This window comes from Epargyreus clarus, unplaced genomic scaffold, assembly GCF_041222505.1.
Source record: "Epargyreus clarus isolate Ecla_fem2 unplaced genomic scaffold, WU_Ecla_fem_2.2 ptg000008l, whole genome shotgun sequence".
In the NCBI taxonomy this organism is placed as follows: domain Eukaryota; kingdom Metazoa; phylum Arthropoda; class Insecta; order Lepidoptera; family Hesperiidae; genus Epargyreus; species Epargyreus clarus.
The window spans coordinates 1944116-1965227 of NW_027332216.1; the positions used below are offsets into that span (position 1 = coordinate 1944116).

The following is a 21112-nucleotide window of genomic DNA, read 5'->3' on the forward strand; positions in this document are numbered from 1 at the left end:
AACTGTGGTTTGTGTTTAAGCGGATTTTCGTTTCTTTTCTTAAGATTTCTTTCCTTTAAGGGTCTTTTTATTTGGCTGTAATATAACGTGATTTTAATTTAACGCCTATGGACTACAGGTGAAGGAATAGCAAGTTTCGTTGCTAGCTTTTGCTATTTGCGAAATATAGAAGGCTCTGAGACGGGCCCAGAGAGAGCCCTATTTCTGTCTTCTAACCACAGTATCAACTGCCGCTGTAATTTCGTTTGTAAGGTAGATACGCTTACAAGAGACGTTCGACGTTAGTACCTAAGGTTAGCAATATATTTGTGAACGACCTCAGGTTGAGTTCCAATGATGTCGCAGTTGACATTATGTACATTACACGCTTGTTTTTCAAATCAAATCAATTTTATATATTAAAAATGTGTTCTTTATAGAGCTCTATTTGAATGTCAATATATTAACCGCTACTTCATAATGTGTTTCGTTATGGAGAAGAAGCGGCGGAAGAAATTCATAACACACATCTTCAATTACTTACAATGGTTAACTTAACCTAAAAAAATTAATATTGAGTTGCGTCGCCATAGCAAATTGTATGACCAGACTTACTCGCAATAATTTTAGAGCGGACTAGCAGTTTGGCGATTATACAATGGTAAACTTAATCTAAAAAAGCTTATTAAATCAATCTTTAAAATATTGTAAAACGCTATCACTTATACCACACCTCAGCACCCCACGCTGTCAGCGGGCACCCTCGCTAAGTGGCTACACCTTGCCGGCGCGGGCAACTTTCCCTTTATTGCTGTTTGCTTTTAGGCACAACTTTGTTCTGCGATTACGGTCCAGGGACCAACCCCGCCTTGCTTCGGATATCGGCGGCTTTCTTTTATAGTTATGAAGAGTGCTTTGTATCGTGACCTATATAAAATGTGAGGTTGTGTAAATAAAAACTTGGTATTAATCCTTCTAAGTAAGTGGGTCATCTCTAAGTAAGAAACACTTAAGAGAGCTTAATGTTAATAGTAATGTTAAGCGCAGCTTTGTTATGGACGGAAAGTCGTATATAATACGTGTACATGTGAGGTATTAAGAATAAATAATAGAATGACATCTTTATATTTAAACTTGATATGTGGAGATGATCGGGTCAATCATTCCGCTACGACATCATATGGCTACGGATCTTACGATTTTTTCTATGCAACGCACCTGTTTACGACTTCAAGATAGATTCCAAACCTATCTGAGCTTGTCTGATGCTCATAAGTAAATAGATGCATACATATGTATTGTAGAGTGTGTGTATGTGTAGAGGATATGAGAATAAATGAGAAACAAATAAATAAAAATATTAAAAAAATACACTAAAATAATAAAGTTTTTGAAGGTGGTAGAACCCTTTGTGATTCGACTCCGGCGGCACCACCACCACACCTATTTCTGCTTAATACCAACAGTGTTAGGCGCTGCTGTGTTCCGTTATGAAGGGTGTTGTAAGGTAGACATACTTTTCCGAGGCGTTCCAGCTTAGTCCTCAAGGGTAGCGGCGCATCTGTGGTCGACCACAGGTAGGAATATCTAATCCTATCTGGGGTTGATTACAGATGTCCATGGGCGGCAGTAGCCACTTACCAGGTGCATGCTCGTCTGCTACTCCTATATTATAAAAAAAAGTTATTTAATTGACATTATTTTTTACAATTCGGGATCGCTTGCAACTCCAAGTAAAGGCAGAGATATAATGAGATCTGAAATACATTGCAGGCTTAGCGCGAATCCTCTGACGAAATTTGTACTTAAACTACTTTATATTATTACCTAATTATTTTAATGGGGGCGAATTTCTACGCTTATACCGAATTAAGAAAATCGTTAAGATATTTTGGTACCAGCGTCCATTCCGAGGGTATCATTTGTTAGCATAGAAGCAGCTATAGAAGTTCATGCATTGTGAAAATTAAACTGTTTACCTATTACGGTTCAATAATTTGAACGAAAAATGCCGCACAGTACCGGTTTCTTGTACCAGGGCCTTTTTTATTTGCAGTATATGTAGCGGCCATAGCAATACACGAACAATCGTGCACACACAAAAATTCTTTTGTCTATCTATTATCGTTGAAAAGATAAGAGTCCTGTGCCAGACGCGCAAACAAACATCATTGGAGGCTTTATTCCGATTTGTCTTTTACATACTAACTTTAATTAAAAGTGCTTATAGCGCTTTGAAAATTATTACACGCTTTTTATTAGCTTCACCTGTATGTTTGTTTGTATGTTTGTAACCGACTTCTTTGGGCGCGATTTTGACCCACTTTATACGGCCAGATTTCGTTCAAACTTTGTAGATTTATTTCACAATTATACTATTTACTGTTCCTTAATTGATTCCTAGATTCATTTACATTTTCTACTTTTTAGTTAATTTTATCATAAAAGCGTGTTTTTTAGTTTTTTGAACTATATTTTTATTTTTACCTCACTGTTGTGTTGAACGTTACTGTTGAGTGTTGTCGGTTGTCAAAGCTGACACGTGGCTAATCTAATCAGCATCAGCACGACTCACTGTGTTCCCATCCCGTCAAAGGGAGGCACCGGGAGTAAGAGTCCAATTAAAAAACTTCCCGAACGACTCCTAATTAGAAGCCCCGGATATTCAGACGCACTTCACTCGACTTATAGTGACAGTGTTATCACACTAGCGCTTTGTAAACGTTTATAAAACGCTACTTTTATAGGAAGGTTGAAAATACGGTTATTCACTTGAGTTTATTTTTTTAACATGGCTTAATATAATTTCATACATAAGATGAACACTGCTTATAGATTTTAGTCGATTGCTCATGATGGCGTAGTTAAATAGTATTTTGAGGACAATGCTAAAATGTTAATAAATCATCATCATCATCACCAACTTATTACTGTCCCACTGCTGGGCACGGGTCTCCTCTCATAATCAGAAGGATTAGGCCATAGTCCACCGCGCTGGTCAAGTGCGTATTGGTAGACTTCAAATATCTTTAAGTTGTTTTTTTTTTTTTATAAATTTCTCAGGTATGCAGGTTTCCTCATGATGTTTTGCTTCATCGTTTAGCAAGTGATAATTAATTTCTAATACACACATAACTTTGAAAAAATCAGAGCCTGGGATTTAAACCTCGGACCCCTCGATTGAGAGACTGAGTTTCTTAACCACTAGGCTATCACTGCCTTTAATAAAAACACAAAGCATTGTTAGTTCGTTTATAAAGCGACAGGAAAGCATATGTTGTTTATAAGCTTTATGCTTCTTTTCGGGCGAATCAATTTCGTTTTATGATGGTTTTGCTTTGCAGTGACTTATTCATTGGAATAAATGACAACAAATTAAAATAAATTTAATAATTAAAAGGATAATATTACCTGTAAATATTTAAGGACGCTTCTTTTATTAAAAAAAAAAAAAATATGATTTACTATTCATATTCGTTGTTATCATGTATTGTTTTTGCTTTAACCAAATAATTAAAATATGATTCGTAATATCAGACATACGTAGTAGCATCGCTAGTATGAAATAGTAGTAATTGCTTCCAAATTAGAGAAACGAAAAAAAGATGGCGGGAGTTAACTGAGAAGTGATTATGTCTCCGTCAGACGCTTTGAAATTATGTAATTGGGTTTCATTATTAAGAAGTGATATAAGGAACGTACCGCAGATTTTATTAAGTGTTTTTCAGAGGCCCTTTAGAACATTGGCCTTTTATTAAGTGGGTTTTATCTTATATAGGGTGGCGCAAAATTATTCACCCTATTTTGTTTTTAAATAACTTTTGTAATAAATAAAAAAAGGAATTTTGAGTAATAGAAATCTTTACCAGGACCTGTAACTTTTTTTTGCCAATTAGAAAATATTATATCTGTCAAGAGTCTTCCACCAGCGATGACACAAATTTGCGCCCGATTTTCGACGACTTTCCTTAAGATTTCCGCCGATAACACTTCGCATTCCAGCCGAATATTCTCTTTAAGAGCTGCGATTGTCTAAGGCTTGTTGCTGTTGTTGAGTCATTACATCCACTTAAAGTCAGTATCTGGTGCGCCATTCATCCGGGAGGAGTGATTGCCGTATTCTTTTGGGGACGCCATCGGCAATACAGTGACTGTTACTGGCGAACCCTACTGTACTGTTACTGGCAAATTTGAATCAACGCTGGTGGAAGACACTTGACATATACCAGATTTTCTAATAAGCAAAAAAAAAGTTACAGGTCCTGGTAAAGATTTCTATTACTCAAAATCAATTTTTATTATTCAGTACAAAAGTTATTCAAAAACAAAATAGGGTGATTAATTTTGCGCCACCCTGTATATAAAATTCTCATGTCACACTGTTAGTTACCGTACTCCCCCGAAACGGCTTTACTGATTTTGACCAAATTTTATATGCATATTCAGTAGGTCTGAGAATCAGCTACTATCTATTTATTATACCCGTAAGCGATAAGGGTTGTTCACCCTTAACATTTTTTATTTATATGGCAACACAACGTTTGCCGGGTCAGCTAGTGAGGTATAAACATATTGTTCAAATGTTCATCTCAAAGGCTGGTGAATTATTGCGTTTCCAAATAAGTGATAAATACACAAACTTAGGGAAGCGTTCCTTATTGACTTCGTAAAAAAATTGTACCAAACGACTTGCTAGAGCAAATTATAAAAACGCTAGCAAACGAAAGCAAGTTAGTGACAGCAGTACAAGCATAACTTCGTAAGAAGACGCCCATTTTCTGAATAATCCTTTAGTTGCTTCCAACGAAATTCCCAGGAAGAAAGGAAATACTGTTATTGTAGACCACAACGGCCAACAATATATTAATTCGTATTTCAAAAGGAAATTCTTTGTTGTCGTACAAAAGTGTACTTAAATGTACAACAATTACAACAATGTAAATAAAATACGAAAGCCTGGCTTAATACATAACGAACAAAGAGTGTGTGAGGAACACATAACGTAATGAAATCAGTTCCTTTGTTCCATCGAACGGCTAAAAGCTGTGGGCTTTAATCAGGTAATGGATGGAACAATACGATGTACATTGTATTGTTCCTAATCCCAACATAATACGGATCTTATTAACGTAGACAACTTTTGATTATGATGAATCATTGTGTTTTCTCCCGTGTAATACTTCCGTGACTTTGCTGCGTGTACGGGGTTATGCCCTTAAATTCTTTTACTATTATGTGAAGTTACCAAATACAATGAAGTTAAAATCCAAATGTTCCCAATTAAGCAATAGATGATGCTGCTAGCGGACTATGTGGAAAGTGCGAGGCTTAGAAAAGTTATTTCGTCCTTGTGACTTTTTAATTCAGACGAATTTAACTACAGTTCATATGTATGTTAAAATCGTTAAGCCACTTGGGCTGTAGGGTGTGCCAAACAATGAGACTTACATATATACAAAAATACATCCGTTCGAAAATATACCTTTTGGAGTAGAATAAAAATATTTACTCGTAAAATAACTTTAATCATATATACTTTCGATTTATCTCCGTTTGGCTGATGTAATAGGATAAAATATTATGTAGTAGATCTTAAAAATTTATGGTAGGTAGTTGAAAAATTATGCAAAGAAAAAGTAAAACATTATCAAGTACAACAAAATTAACGTTCGCTTTATTTCTTCACCAAAATAAATAAACAAAGATACTAGTCAAAGTATCAAATAACAAACAAAAACAAACATAATATTATAATTTAATATATATTCTTCATCCTACAATTTTGGCTAAATTGGAGAAATCCGGCCAACCTTCTTCCGTTTCATTGCCACTAAACTTCTTTTCTTTCTCTTTAAACTCTTTTGTTGTTTGCAACGATGGTTTCTCTTCATTTTGGGTTTGCTCTGGTTTCTGGGCTACACCAGCCTCATTCCGATTCATCCTTTGGTATTTTAAGACAAGCTCCAGTATCTCATGCTGCATTCTTATCTTTAAATCCGCTGTCAAATTCTTCATTGCATTGCCAACGTATTGTCCGAAGACAAATTCTTCGCTTACCTTATGACTCAGGAATTCCCTTCCTAGCTGAACCAGGACTTCCTTGACAAAGTTTGTGGCAGCAGTGTTATTGGAAGGTTGAGGTGGTTTCCAGGTCCTTTCGTACTTAGGGCGTGATGCCGGTGGTCCGATAGCTACGGATACTACTTCATCGTTTTCCATGTCGTCTTCATGCAGGGGTCGTAGGTGACCTGAGGGCTAATTAATTATGACTATGAATAAACTTATTAATCGCAGAACATTACATCAGTTCATCAGAACATATTTTAACAACTGATTCCGATGCCTATCTCGGAAATGATTTTTGTAATTTAATAAAAAATAGTCTAATTTGAAACGAGATCTTACTTAATTTTTAATCTAAATCTAATCTTAATTATTATCTAAAATAATAAAATCTAATCTTAATTATTTTATGTAATCGATATGAATGGGTATATGGGTATATAGTAAGTAGTCCACTTAATCACAGAGTGCCTATGGATATTAATAATCTAGCCTAGATAGAATTTAATAACACATTTGGATTAGCCAAAAGCGTGACTTAAAGAATCTTTAGTCGATCCGTATCACCGTATCATGGAACGGTCACCATAGCGGTCATACAAGCAATGGGTTCCGCTTTCCATCCCCGGCCAACTAAACTAAATTTCTGTTCAGGGTCTGGGTGTTTCTGTAGTCGGCGTTATGTGAAAAAGTTTCCTTTCCTAATGTCCTAATGTGGGGCTATGAGTGTAAAAAGCGATTTTCTTCAGGTAATCTTTCATAGTTTCAAACTCTTTATACTTTATACTTTCTACTCTCATCAAATATTTATTGCACTTTTACACTTACACTTGTAAGTTTTATTATTTTCTCATCCAGCTCCCAACGTCAACACAAAACCAATTACCTTTTTCCTTACATCCTTAGTTCTTTGTGTTGTGCTGCGTCTCCTCTCGGATTCCCGCGGCAGCATGTGTCGCTTCGAATGATAATGGATTTCTTTGCGCGCCTCTCTCAAAGAGCGAGGATCTTCCTGATATTGTCTCCATTCGCACTGTAAATAAGAACAAAGGGTGTAAAGAATATCTTTTATCTGTGAGTCAGAACTAGTTTCTTGATAAAGTCGGGCTATTTACTAGCCCACTGACACTGTAAATTTGATATTGACGGACACTGTAAATTTGATGTTATGCCAAATTACATTAATTTTTAGATATGAATAATTTCAAATTAAAAAAAATGTTCAAATAATGCTCATAGTAACAAAAAAGAATTACATTAAAATAAATATATTACGGAAATAAAGTAGTAAATAGTTTTTGGTTTTTAGATGGACCCTATAAAATGTAAACTTTCAATCGAGAAAACTAGTGCTATAGGATAGGTTTGATAGTGGCGAGACCGCTTGAATATTCTGAAATCACTGTCACTATTTCTGTCGCAATTAACAATTCATGAGCGACTGTGTTTCGGTCTGAGGTACATAGATACCAAGTAGTATTGACGCTCTCGGTACAATCGTAGTTTTTTGTTTTGATTAAAGTTGTTTCGTTTGTCAATAATACAGCTCTTGGCTTTATCAATTAGTATCTCGTACATATCACTTACTAAAGAAATACAGGCTATGTAGTCAATACAATTTCTGAATTTGAAATACAAAGTATTATACAAATTAAATAAAATAGCGAGAAATCAATACGAATGTTATATTTAAAGGATATATTAAAGGTGCGTTTAATACTGAGTTAAAATTAGCTTTCGTTTCCTATATTAACACAATTTTTATATCTGCAGTCTATAAGAATAAAAATGCTTTATATTTCGTGTTTGGTAATTATGGTTTAGGAGTCTTCACACTTTCAAGAATAATATAGAGAATAATCTAGTATTTATGTATTATTCATCGCATTATTCTTCACGATCCAAGGAAGTAATAAATAACAATGATACGATCAGACTTGAAGAGGATCTTTCAGATTTAATTAGGATCAACAGCGTAGAAAGACCATTTTTGAGTATCATTAATACGTACTGAACATCAACCATCGCTTCCACTAGAAAACGAGTACTAGTTACGTTTACGATGTAGTGTTCCAGTTAATACAAAAACAGGAAACGAGAGCTTAGCAACTACAATCTATTCTGGACTTGAACCGTACTTACAGTAGCGAACGGTAGCACTAGAAACAAAATGAGGTAGGTTTTTGCGTCCATTCCCGTTTCGCTTCATTTACCGACTGCTTGTATTTGAACATTGTGAGAAGCATCAATTTGTAAACATGCTTAGTCAATGGACAATACGATTGTGGCTGTAAACATTTGCTTCTGGATTCTTTAAATAAAGTTGCGATTTATTTTCCTTTTGTGATAGTGTTTGTTGTGATAACAGATGCATGGTAGCGGAACTCTCGTTGTGGTGGCAGTTGGCTCTAGAGGCTTTAGACACGAATCGCAAAGTTTTGTGTAATATAGAAGTAGTAAACGATACTACACCTAATAGTAAATGGCTAATGCAGGCTGTATGCATGGGCATCTTAAGCATAAGGTTTAAAGGGTATAAAACATTTGAACATTTTTTTAAGGTGTTATTTCTTTCGCACTTCTTCTCTATAACGAAACACCTTATAAAGTGGTTGTAGTTGTATTGACATTCAAAAAGTGGTCTGTAAAGAACCTATTTTGAATTTTAAAAAATGATTTGAATTGAAATTTAGTCCTCACGTTGAAGTAATTAATTAATTAATTAATTTAGTTTAATTTAGTTTAATTTAGTCTTCAGCAATAGCATTTGTATTTGGCTGACCTCAGAAAGTATATATAATCGTACTCTGATTGTACAAATGTCTTCGAACTGCACTTTATATTTACCATACGTTTGATCCATAATCATGAATAACAATCTGATAAGTAATAAATAACAAGGAAATATATTAAAACCCGTTATTTCGAATGCAACAAGCAGCTCAAAGTTCGCACCGAGCTGAGAGCATTTATGTGTTACAAGTTTTATCCCAACGCAGAATAAATAAAACAGGGAACACCTGGATTCTCCCACGTCTTCGTCTCGCTTGTTGCATTGTTAAACTAAATGTTAGGAAGGGAAATTGCTTTAACATTAGCCTATGAAAATGGTTTAACTATCTTTGTTTTTTTATTATTGTCAAATTAAAGGTTCTTTATGCGTTCTTAGAAAGCAGTGACAATGCAGAGATATGAGAATCGTTCCTGATGAAAGTTTATGATTTGAATTCCAGGGACAAACACTAAAAAAAGAATGTTATAGAAATCATACGGTTGAGTAGTGTAGGTATTGTATCGTACAAAAAGATTTTATTTATATTTATTAATTTGTCTGTCTCTAAGTAACGATTAGTTATGTTTGGAAACGGCTAATCCATATCGTATCTCGCTTATCTTCCAATTGATTCAACTGAAATCATTCTTTTACAAATAATATATACGCTTCCTTATGTTTTCCTTTACAGTCTGAACTACGTAGTCCTTTCCCATCTTCTACGAGAATACCAAATTAAAATTCATTAATTCAATTATCTTTATGGAAATAAGCGTCTTTGTTTTACATTTCCGTTTTAAGTCTCGTGAACTTGCGGACAATTAAAACGATGACCCAAATTGGAATTAAGATACGGATCGCAATTTCCGAATTTAACGCCAAACATCTGTTTAAAATGTTTAACCATAAAACGCTAATGGAATTTATTCGGAGCTAGGCACGGTTCCGATATATCCTACCTAAAAAACCGTTTCATATATCATACGATGTCGGTATTAGGCATAGATATTAGCAACTGTTATAACAAAACCAACGAGTCTTCAAACTAAAGAAATCAAATTACCAAAGGTAAAACTAGTACTGTTTTGTAGTTGCTATGTTTCAGTTTTAATTTTAAACTCATTGAAGTCAGAAAGAGACCAAACGTATGAAGGTAAATGTCTATAAAACGAGTGATTTTTGATTGTTCACATTTGAAACTATCAACTTTACATAATAAGCTGCACTTCTATCAATATAAGAAAACAGTTTTCCATTTCGATATGAGATCCAAATATCGGCTACACAAACGTTTTCACTTAAAACTGAAAACGAGCATATCTATTCAGAACGCATCAAACTCCTAAGTGGGTACGTTTGTATTCCTACGAGATTCCCAGAACCAGTTGTTTGATCTTCGCGATACTTAGACGTTCGTAAGGACATTTCTTCACATCGGCTGGTGGATAGTTAAACTTGGAGTTATAATTCTTGACGAACTGTTTGCTAATTTGAGAAATGTACGTACATAGATTAAACTAAAATGGTAAAAGTATGTAGTCTTTATAGCATGTGTTAATTGGCGTCATAAACATCTTTCGACGATGGACGTAGTGCTAGCCATGAAGAATAAGGTGGAATGCCTCTCTTTACCAACATTTTCAAATAAGGCTACAACTTGTGTGTTACACCCGGGGTTAAAGCACCTTCAAAATTAGGCTAGTGCAATCTGTTCCAGATCTCTCTCAAGTACTAAAAATACTTGCTTCGATAGGAAAACATCTATCCTGCCGTTTACACCACCTCGGTCGTCAAAGTGGATATGGTTAAGTAATAGAAACACAAGAGCTCAAGTTACGCTGGTCGCACATGTAGCTACGTGCAAGCAAAGTTGTACAACTTGAAAACAACTCATTTTGCGATTTAATTAGATCCGCTCCTTAATTGAAAGTGTGCTCATATTAAATAGGCAAATAAATGTTTTGTAAGGTCAGACAAAATATTATATTGTTGTAAAATTAATAAAATTACTGCTCTTTTACTTCTTAAATGTATGTATCTTACAATGTTCTGTCATTAAATAGTAAAACTATTTTATATCACGGCGTGCGTAAATTGACGTTTTACGCACGCTTCGCGTGCGCAAAACCCCCATTTCCGACCCCGTAATATAAAATTTTATACAACACGCGGACGAAAAATGTTTTTCTGACTCGTGTGATTGCAGTCCTCGCCTGCGGCTCGGCCTGCAAACTCACACTTGTCAGAAAAAAATTTTTCGTCCTCGTATCGTAATGTACTATTGTGCCAGAAGGTTCATTTTCACCATGTTGATCTAACGTGCACTGAGAAAAAGATTATTATACTGTATTTTTTTTCTAAGAATACTTATACCTTTTAGGAAGAAAACATTTGTTGTTAAGTAGATTTCTATTTGCATGATGTTTATTTGCAGTAGATATTTGAAAGCAGTTCCAATATTTAAAACTGCATTTAGAGTATTTTAATCTTGTCTGGCTGATTGCGGGTTGAAATACTTACACATTATGTTTCACAATAAATATTAGACCTTTTAATACCTAAGTGATAAATAGTATATATTTTATTTTATTTTATGAGCCAAGGAACGCAATGGATTAAATTATTGCGTGCTATTTTTTAACAGGCACTTTTACTTATTTATTATTCCGTTGCTGACGCTACGAATCTGCTAACTTTCGTCCAAGTTGTGGTATAACTTGTAGCCGGTTGGTAATACAGAGTTATTTTAATTGTTACGTCTCACATAACACGCCGCGTACGTGCTTTCTATCTGGATTCTTGGGATCGCAACAAAATGTTGTGATATTAAACGCCCTTATGTGTTTCTCAGAAGGTTTAACTGAAAATATTATGTTTGTTGTGATTACGCATAGTACAAGAGTGAGTAGTAGTTGATGTGACAAATTTTTATAAGCCTAAAATTCATCTAGTAAGTGGCCATTGATATCTATTACAGGTAGAAGAACCCTCCGTAGTCGATCTTGGTGGCGTCATCATTACACGTGTGTGCCATGTAACCTCAGTGTAGCGTTGCTGTGCTCTGGTTTCAAGAGTTTGTTAAGGATGAGACATGGAGATGAGGTATCCAATTTAGTCCTAAGGAGTAACAACGCATCTCTCCGTCGACTTCAGATAGGCCTTAACAGTTATTTAGAAATTACGAATTACGAATTATTCAAAAGCCTTAATTGGACTCAAGGAAGAAAAAGCACACACGCCATGAATTCACGTCGGTTTCAATTACAAACGGAATTGAGAATTCTCTCGTTTCAAACAGAAGAACTCAATCTATTCCCAGAGTCCCTTAAGCAAACAGTCTCTTTGAATAAAAACCTCATACAAAACTTTCCACTGACCCAAAGGCCTATATGGCTGACCAGTATAACTTGACCCTTTTGACTACCTCCTGTTTCATATTTTTAAAATAGTGCAGAGGATTTGTAAGCGTTATGAGGGGCCGTCGTACGTTGGAAAGTTTTTACGGCAGGCACGGGATGTAAGAATAAAAGAGATTTTCAGATTTTGAATTAAAAATGTGGTACGCTATTTTTGGCCGGAGCTTATTTTGCCGGATTTTGTTTAGCTTGAAACCGCAAGCTTGGAACGCATTTTTAAATATTTTAACGTAAGTAGGTATCACACAAGTTTTCATATATTTTACTGTGGGATTTTGGAAAAAAATGGTAATCTAAGAATTGTCTTTATTAGATTTTTTATTAAATCAGGATCTTTGATAGGTTCTAAAAACCTATACAATTAAATATAATTATACAATATACTAAATCGCAAACATATTCATTTTTAATCTGATTCATATTGTGTAATGACACTGACACCTGATCAAAAACAACACTTCTCTGAAAAAAACTTGTGTAAAGAGGCCTGAGTCCACGACACATCTAAAAAATTTCGCCCCACATCTTCCCAGTTCGTCATGAATAACAACCGGCAGTGGTTATACTGAAGCATGCTAACTTACAAACATACTTAATTAATTAACAATGATTACGTACGAACTGGCCATCTAATATTTTTTAACCGACTTCCCAAAAAAGGGAGGTTATGTACTTGTCTTTTCGCTCCAAAGCCTTGTAAACAAACCCCACTTTATCGTTAGTGATAATCAATCTATCCAATGTTTTGGCCACCAAAGATCGACAACGACATTTGACCATTTCTGCATACTACAAATTATCAAGTTTCGACCTTTGGTAGGCAAAATTGGATAAATTGAGTAAACAGACCCGACTATGTATATGGCATATCCACAAAAACCCGCCCGACATCTTCCCAGTTCGTCATGAATAACTGAGCCCTCAGCGATTGTATTGAAACATTAACCGCAGAGTTGGGGCTCATTTCGCGTTTGTATTATTCACTCACCGTCAATTATTGTACAGTAATATGCTTCGATCAACAATTATTATTTACGAGTTATCAATGGATTCATTTTTAACAAACTCCCAAAAAGAGGGGTATTACTTCATTTTTACCCATTTTTCACTCAAAAATCTTGTGTAAACAGACCCGAGTATATGGCACATCCACAAAACCCGCCCGACATCTTCCCAGTTCGTCATGAATAACTGAGCCTTCAGTGATTGTACTGAAACATTAACCGCGGAGTTGGAGCTCATTCCGCGTTTTTATTATTCACTCTACGGCATATTAACGTGTTTGATGTCTCTGCAGCGGAACATCCGTTTTTGGATTTTTTCATTTCCCTGGAGACGTTTCTCTTGTACAGAAAGAGGTTTGGTTTTTTTGTAAAGATCAAATTGCTTTTGTCAGATAATAAACTTTCAGGTATTTGAATGTTGTAAAAGAGTGCAAATGAACAGACCAACTATATGGTGGAAGAACATTTCATAGTTCGAGCCCAGAAGCATCACCGCCATTTCTATTTCGTAGAGCGCTGCTGTATTTCCTGAAATTTCTGTGAAACGTTTTATCTAAGTCTTCAGGGGTCAAATTTGTAACTGCTGTCATATAGACATCCAAATCTAACTGGGATATATTATAGACGTGCATGTACAGTCCGCGCCAAACTACTAGTCCGCTCTGAAGTTGTTGCGAGCAGGTGTTGTAATACAATTTGCTATGGCGACGCGATTCATTTCTATATATTCAGAGCGGACTAGCAGTTTTACGTGGACTATATATATCACATTAACCAAATTACACCAAATAAAAATTAAAAATATTAAAACATTAGACAGACAATTTTGATTCTACTTTTCGTTAGATCATTATGTAGAATTTGTGAGGCACAATGCTCCACAATACTAGGAATATTACCGGAGTACGCCCAGAAACAAGGTTACAAGGTATCTTGTTTATTTAGCAGTGTTGTAACGTTAAACGGTATGTTTAATAAGGCAAGCCGTTGATTAAACCACCGAGATAAGGAGCAACGCATACTACGCAAAATGTAAAAGGATTGAAAATGATTTTTTTTACCTTAGTATGAATCGAAGAGTCCATCAATCAAATCGAGAGCCCGATAGCTCTATATAAGTACAAGATTTTAGTTATCAGACTTGTACTCGTAACTGTAACAGCCAGTAAAATGTGGAAGTTTATATGAAGTCACGTTTGTGTTTCAATTTTTTTATTTTTCTGAAAGCCTCATATGATCTACTCATGGTCTGCCAAACCGCACCTTTCACACCTTTTAAAATGACACACCTATTCCCAAACATCTGACATCATAATGAGACGACCATTTCTCGACGACCAAGTTCTCAGTTACTTAAAATTTCGAGAAGTGGCAACTCATCTTGGTTTGGGTTTAATCAGAAACCGTTCAATAAGTTGGTCGCAGATGTCCATGTTAGGCAGGTAGATTTCAAATTAAAACAGTAATACTTATATGCTAACAATAGATCCTCTTAAAGATTAAACAAAAAACCTTCAGTGTACGCTTATCTCACAATATCACCGTTATCCGTGTCGGCATTAAACGCGCTTTCCCGGCCATTATCCGGCTATCCGGCTTATATCCGGATCAGCCCCGACACAGATACTGCCGATATTGACAGCGTGGTTAAGTCTTACGATGCTATTGAAAGTTACCTGACACGTATTTTTTAATTAATTTGCTGAATTGTTTCGTATACAGGGTGTATTAATTTTGTAAAGTATAAAAAATATTGGTAGATTTATTTTTGTCAGATATGGAGGCAGAAAGCTACTACATAGCTTTTTGCAATTCAGCTCTAGAGTCTAGAAGCAAATCAACAGCAGCTATGCAAAATGTTCTTTGCATATCTACTTGTATTTAAGTGTCTTTAAATTAAAATAAAATTGATATCATACTTATTAATAATTTGGTACATTTATTGATAATATTTATTGCGAACAGTACAAATATTTTTACGTGAGTTATATAATGCGTCGGGATGCAGCAGCCAGGATACAGAAAGACCGAATTACTTATATTTAATTATTTAATTATATTTAAGTATTTAATCAAAACAGAATATTACATGTTTTGGATTAAATCTAACCTAAATTAAAACTAACTATCCTAAGTGACTTGCTGGGGCAATGTTAGCGCCCAGAGTGAATTCCCACGTTCGGGACTATACAGTGGAAACAGAGCGGTGGTGCGGAGTCAGCGTTCCCACGGCACAGCGGCGGTGCAGGATCGGGTGTCTTCTTGATAATTTTGTTTAAGGCGAACTTCTAACTATGGTGATTAAGGCCAATATATAACACGTGTTATAAGGAACAGTACAAACAGTAATAAATAACACAAATAAATAAAGAAGAAGCTTAAACACTACGACAATGTATTTTTTTATACCCGTGTTTTTAGAAAACTATCATATTTTATTCCTACAAAAGCTATGTAAAATACCAGAAGCAAGACTTTAAACAAATCACGTGCGGGAGTTATTGTTGTAGAGTTACGCAAGAAGCATGATCGCAGCGCAGCGCAGCACGGCGCAGCGGACGGTCCGAATAGTTCAGCGCGAAGTTAACGGATGGGGCACGGCCGTTGCGCTTGTGATGTGGTGTAGGGCATAGGCGGTAGCGATTGGTGATAGAGGAAAGAAATCGTTTTGCTTTTGGATCAGTAATAAACTACTTAGTCATTATAGTACATTACAATACGAGGACGAAAAATTTTTTTCTGACAAGTGTGAGTTTGCAGGCCGAGCCGCAGGCGAGGACTGCAATCACACGAGTCAGAAAAACATTTTTCGTCCGCGTGTTGTATAAAATTTTATATTACGGGGTCGGAAATGGGGGTTTTGCGCACGCGAAGCGTGCTGTTACGCGGCAGCCCCTGATTGTCTTTTAAAAAAAAACACACTCTGCTGTCACTACTGGTTTAATGTCTTTAAAAACTACAGAGAAATTATCCCCTCACTTTTCTTTTATATTATTGAACTTAAATGTTTCGCGGACGCGAATTACGTGCAACTGCCGGCCACATGGTTGCAAGGCGTTATATAGTAATTAAGAATGATGAGGTCGGCAGTATATTGCTAAGGAATATTGAATATAACATCTCCCCCCCTTAAATGAAGCTTTATCCTTTTTAAGGTTGAAGCGGAGTTAAAAGAAAAGAAAAATGAGGTTTACATCGAGATTCATCCTTATAAAATATAAAGAAAAGGTTTAATTTATCGTTGCATTAATTATAAGTAAACAATTAAGTAATAGTCACATTAACTTATTATTATTTAAATCTTAATTCGATAATTTTGAGACATTTATATGTATTTAATTTATTACATACATATTTAAATAAAGCATTTTAACAATAGTTCGATAGGTAGTTGAAAATAATTGAAAAAAATATGAAAAGTAGTTATAAGTGTAAATAGCAAGAGAACATTTCAGTATATAAGAAAATTCAGTAATATTATTTAAATTTTAAAATACTAAATACAAATGTATTAAATATTTGTTGTTACTCAAGTGACGATTTGAAGTATAGAGGTTTTCAGGCTCCGAGGAATTGGTAATTTCTTTTATCTCAACAGAGTTTGATATCTTCGATTTAGTTTTATGAGCCTCTTTGTTATAGCATTGATTAAAAATTGGAATACAGCATCCGGAATTATTATTTTAGTTTTTGAAACATTTATAAATCTTATAGGCTAAGTACAAAAATAAGAATACAATTAGTATACAGGTGAATGTAGAATAATAAGGGCCATATTTAACAAAATGAGATTCCTTTTCTATATTATTTAATTCTTGTTCTAAATTATTTAGCTGACGATTATTATGTTTTAAAGAATATAAATTTATTCTACTTAAGGAGATAGGAGATAAATGTGGTAAACTTTCATTAAATAAGTCCCTTTTACAACAGTCATCTGCTGTTATATCAAAATTTATCTAAAGGGGATTTTATAACAGAAACATAGGAATTGGAAGGATTTGCCGACAATAGAATGGTCGACAATATCATTATTACAACGAATGGTAAGCTTATTTGGCATAGACTGCACGAAAATCCATTTATTATTTTTTATTTTTTTGCTAAATATCTATTTGGCCATATAAAATTTTAGAATTACATTCAGAGGATAACGAAAGTAAGACGTAAGACGAAGAAGACCTCAGTAAGAATTTTGGACTCGCAGTTTGAATTAATTAAACAAGAATAAATTGTAGTTAGTTCATAAATAGAAAGGTTGCTATCAATAATTTTGCATTTATCTAACGTGTCCGACATAGCATAATGCATCCTGTCGTCACTTAGAGAAATAAATGAGTTAGAAGGTTGAATTAATGCGAATGTTTTAATAGATTTTTCGTTTATGATATGCAATAAAGACGTTAATTTATTGTTGGCAGATTGAATTTTTATGGCAATAGAAATGTTGTAAGTTTTTATTTTCAAGATGTGTTACAATAATAAATACAACCAAACATTATAATGATTTAAGTAATATAAAAAATAATGAAATAATATATCTTTATTTTAAATTAAATATAAAAATATTTAATAATATTATTTTAGATTGAATTATGATATAGCGGGTTTAATTTCATTTGTGTGATATTTAATTTTTTTCCGGCCTATTTGTAAGGTCACGTTATGTTTGTTATGGACTTTAATTATTTTATATGGACCCTTCCAAATGGGTGATAATGCTTTACGAAGTCTATGGTGATGCTTTAGATATACCATATCTCCTACTTTATATGTTGTTTCACGAGAACTAATGTCATAATATTGTTTAGATTTTTCTTTACTGTTGATAATATTTTGAATAGCTTTTTCGCGACTGAAACGCATTCTATATTGTAATGCACGGATATATTCGTGATAAGTTGTATTACTTACTGATTCATATAAGGAGCTAGGGATACTGGGTTTATAACCGAATAATAGTTCGTGAGGGGTATAATTGGTTGTACAATGCGGAGTAGTATTATAAGCGAGTATCGCTGTAAATAGATAACAGTGCCAATCGTTTTGGTTTTCATTTACAAACGATTTTAGATATTCTTTCAAGGTTGCATGTGAGCGCTCAAGGGCACCATTAGTTTGGGGATGATACGGGGTAGTAAATTTTGCTTTTACTTTTAATATATCAGTTAGTTGTTTAAATAAATCTGATGTAAAGCAAGTACCTAGATCTGTTAGAATATTTTTTGGGAAACCGAATAGAGACATGAAATGAACCAGATTTCGTGCTATTTCTTCGCTAGTGGCTGTAATCATTGGATAAGCATTAGTGAATTTTGTTAAGTCATCTTGTAGAGTTAGAATAAATTTAAAATTTTGAAAACCTGCTTCGGGTAATGGACCTACGACGTCAAGCGCTAGGCGTTCAAACGGTTTAGTAGAGGTAAAAGTTATCTCCATTGGAGCTTTATTAGATTTTCTTAGCGGTTTATTAATTTGACACAACCTACATTTTTTAACATAGTTTTCAATGTCGGAGCGCATACCTTTCCAGTAGTAGCTTGATTTAATCCGTTTATACATCCTTTGTGATCCGGGGTGACCGGCAATTGCGGAATCATGGTTTTCCTTAAGAATTTTAGGGATTTCTACAGGAGTAGGATAGATTAATTGATTTTTATAGATATTAATTTTAATATTAGTATTGTGGAATATATATGAAATCATGTTGTAAATTTTACTATAAGCTAATTTAGAAAAGGGGTCAGAGAAATCGGGAAGTGCAAGATCTGTAATGTCTGAATTTTTGATTAGAATATTTCTTAGTTTCATTAATAAATTATAAACATCTCTCAATTGCGTCTGTTCATAATGATGAACTTTAGTGAATAGAAAATAGAAATTTTTGGATTTATCATTGACGTGAAATATTGTATGAGGTTCGCGTTCTGAATTTAGTATATCAGCCGTGTTATCTAATTGAGACAGGATTTCTTCGCAATGGGGCATAGAATAGTCAAAATCTAAAGAGACTGGGCATGCGATTGTATTTAATTTGGATAAATGCAGTCCTTGAGTGCATTCTTCAATTATAGTATTAGAATTAGGAGTTTTGTTAGAAAATTGAGCTTTAAAATATTGTTCATAAGAAAAATTATTTAGACTATTGATATCGACGAGATTTACGGGATAGCGTGATAACGCGTCGGCATTTGAGTTTAGACGACCTTGTTTATATACGATCTCGTAGTCATATTCTTCGAGTTTAAGGCGCCAACGAATGAGTCTGCTACCTGGATCCTTGACGTTAAAGAGCCACACAAGTGGTCTGTGATCGGTTATAATTTTGAACTTATAGCCATAAAGGTATGGACGAAAGGTCTTAACCGCAAATAAAATTGCCAGTAATTCCTTCTCTGTCGTAGAATAATTTCCTTCTTGTTTATTTAATGTCCTGGACGCGTATGCTATCGGTTTATCTTTTCCTACTATGCCCTGGGAGAGAACTGCGCCTACGGCGTAATTACTTGCATCTGTAGTGACTATAAAAGGCTGCGAAAAATCCGGATATTGGAGAAGTGGAGCTGTGATTAGTTTTTCCTTCAATAGTTCGAATGCATTTTGTTGATCTTGGCCCCAGTGAAAAGTAATATCCTTTTTTAACAAAGAAGTAAGCGGTTTAGTGATTTTAGAAAAGTTATCGATAAAGCGACGATAATAGCCAATCAGGCCTAAAAATGATTTTATTTCCTTTGGATTTGATGGGGCTGGATAGGAAGAGACTGCTTTGACCTTGTCTGGGTTCGGGGATACGCCTTTATCGGTAATGATGTGTCCAAGGTAAGATACTTCTCGACGCAAAAATTCACATTTATCGGGTTGTAGTTTTAAATTATATTCTCTGAATCTATCGAATACTAATTGTAGTTTGTTTATGTGTGTAGATAAATCGTGGCTATAAATAATGCAATCATCTAAGTATACATAGCAGTGGAGGCCTTGAAGACCTGAAAGGACGGTATTCATAAGGCGTTGGAAGGTAGCGGGCGCATTTTTGAGGCCAAACGGCATTCTGGTAAATTCGTAGTGGCCTGATGTGCCGTTAGTATTAATAATAGTAAATCCGGTTTTGGATGCATCTTCAGGATTTAATTCTACTTGATGGAAGCCAGAGACTAAGTCCAATGTAGTAAAATATTTTGAATGCCCTAGTTGATCTAAAATATCGGTTATTAACGGTATAGGGAAAGTTTCGTTAACGGTTACGTCATTAAGGCGTCTGTAGTCAATTACAATACGCCACTTTTTTACACCTGAAGCGTCCAATTTCTTGGGCACTACCCAAACTGGGGCACTCCAGGGAGAGATAGAAGGTCGTATAATTTTTTGGCTTAACATTTTTTTTATTTGCGAGTCGACTTCTTCTTTATGGCAATCAGGAAAACGATAAGATTTAACATTAATAGGTGCGGCATTTCCGGTATTTATTGAATGTTGTATGGCATTTGTATGTGTGAGAGGATCACCTTCTAGGTAGAATATATCTGAATACTTGGAACAACAATTTAGAAGGGCTTGCTTCTCTTCTGAGTTAAGATGCTCGTGTCGTATTAAATTAAGAACGCGATCAATACGATCTGAGGGTGAGGACGAGATTGTGTTTACCATTTCGGTGCTGGGAATTATTTTTGAAATTTCTATAAAATCAATTGGGGATAAATTAACTTTGAATTCGTTAATACGAACTTCAGATTCCGTTGTATTTAGCACGGAAACATTAACTCGGTTATTTGGTTTCAGAGACACAATACAGTTAGCGACGTAAACGCCATCACAGACCTTATGATCTAAAATGAGCGCTTCACGCAGATTAGGTAAATCTGATGATTTGTTTGCTA

The 21112-nt window shown here is 34.8% G+C and overlaps 1 protein-coding gene and 1 pseudogene across 1 annotated transcript; both read right to left on the minus strand.

Moving 5' to 3' along the window:
- Positions 1 to 5745: 5745 nt before the first annotated feature.
- Positions 5746 to 8318, minus strand: LOC140743984 (uncharacterized). Its single transcript, XM_073075421.1, has 3 exons — positions 8185 to 8318; positions 6929 to 7075; positions 5746 to 6234 (listed from the first exon to the last, which is right to left on the minus strand). Exons 1-3 carry the CDS (start codon positions 8233 to 8235, stop codon positions 5749 to 5751), a joined length of 684 nt encoding a protein of 227 aa, XP_072931522.1. The 5' UTR covers positions 8236 to 8318; the 3' UTR covers positions 5746 to 5748.
- Positions 8319 to 16159: 7841 nt separating this feature from the next.
- LOC140743985 (uncharacterized) lies at positions 16160 to 17708 on the minus strand (annotated as a pseudogene).
- Between the last annotated feature and the right edge of the window lie 3404 nt (positions 17709 to 21112).

Excerpts from the sequence above, each read along its gene's own strand:
- LOC140743984 (XM_073075421.1), bottom strand. The coding sequence starts at position 8,235 with ATGGACGCAAAAACCTACCTCATTTTGTTTCTAGTGCTACCGTTCGCT. Across the intron at positions 7,076-8,184 it reads TAGTGCTACCGTTCGCTACT|TGCGAATGGAGACAATATCA; the intron begins GTAAGTACGGTT and ends TCTTATTTACAG. Across the intron at positions 6,235-6,928 it reads CTAAGGATGTAAGGAAAAAG|CCCTCAGGTCACCTACGACC; the intron begins GTAATTGGTTTT and ends ATAATTAATTAG.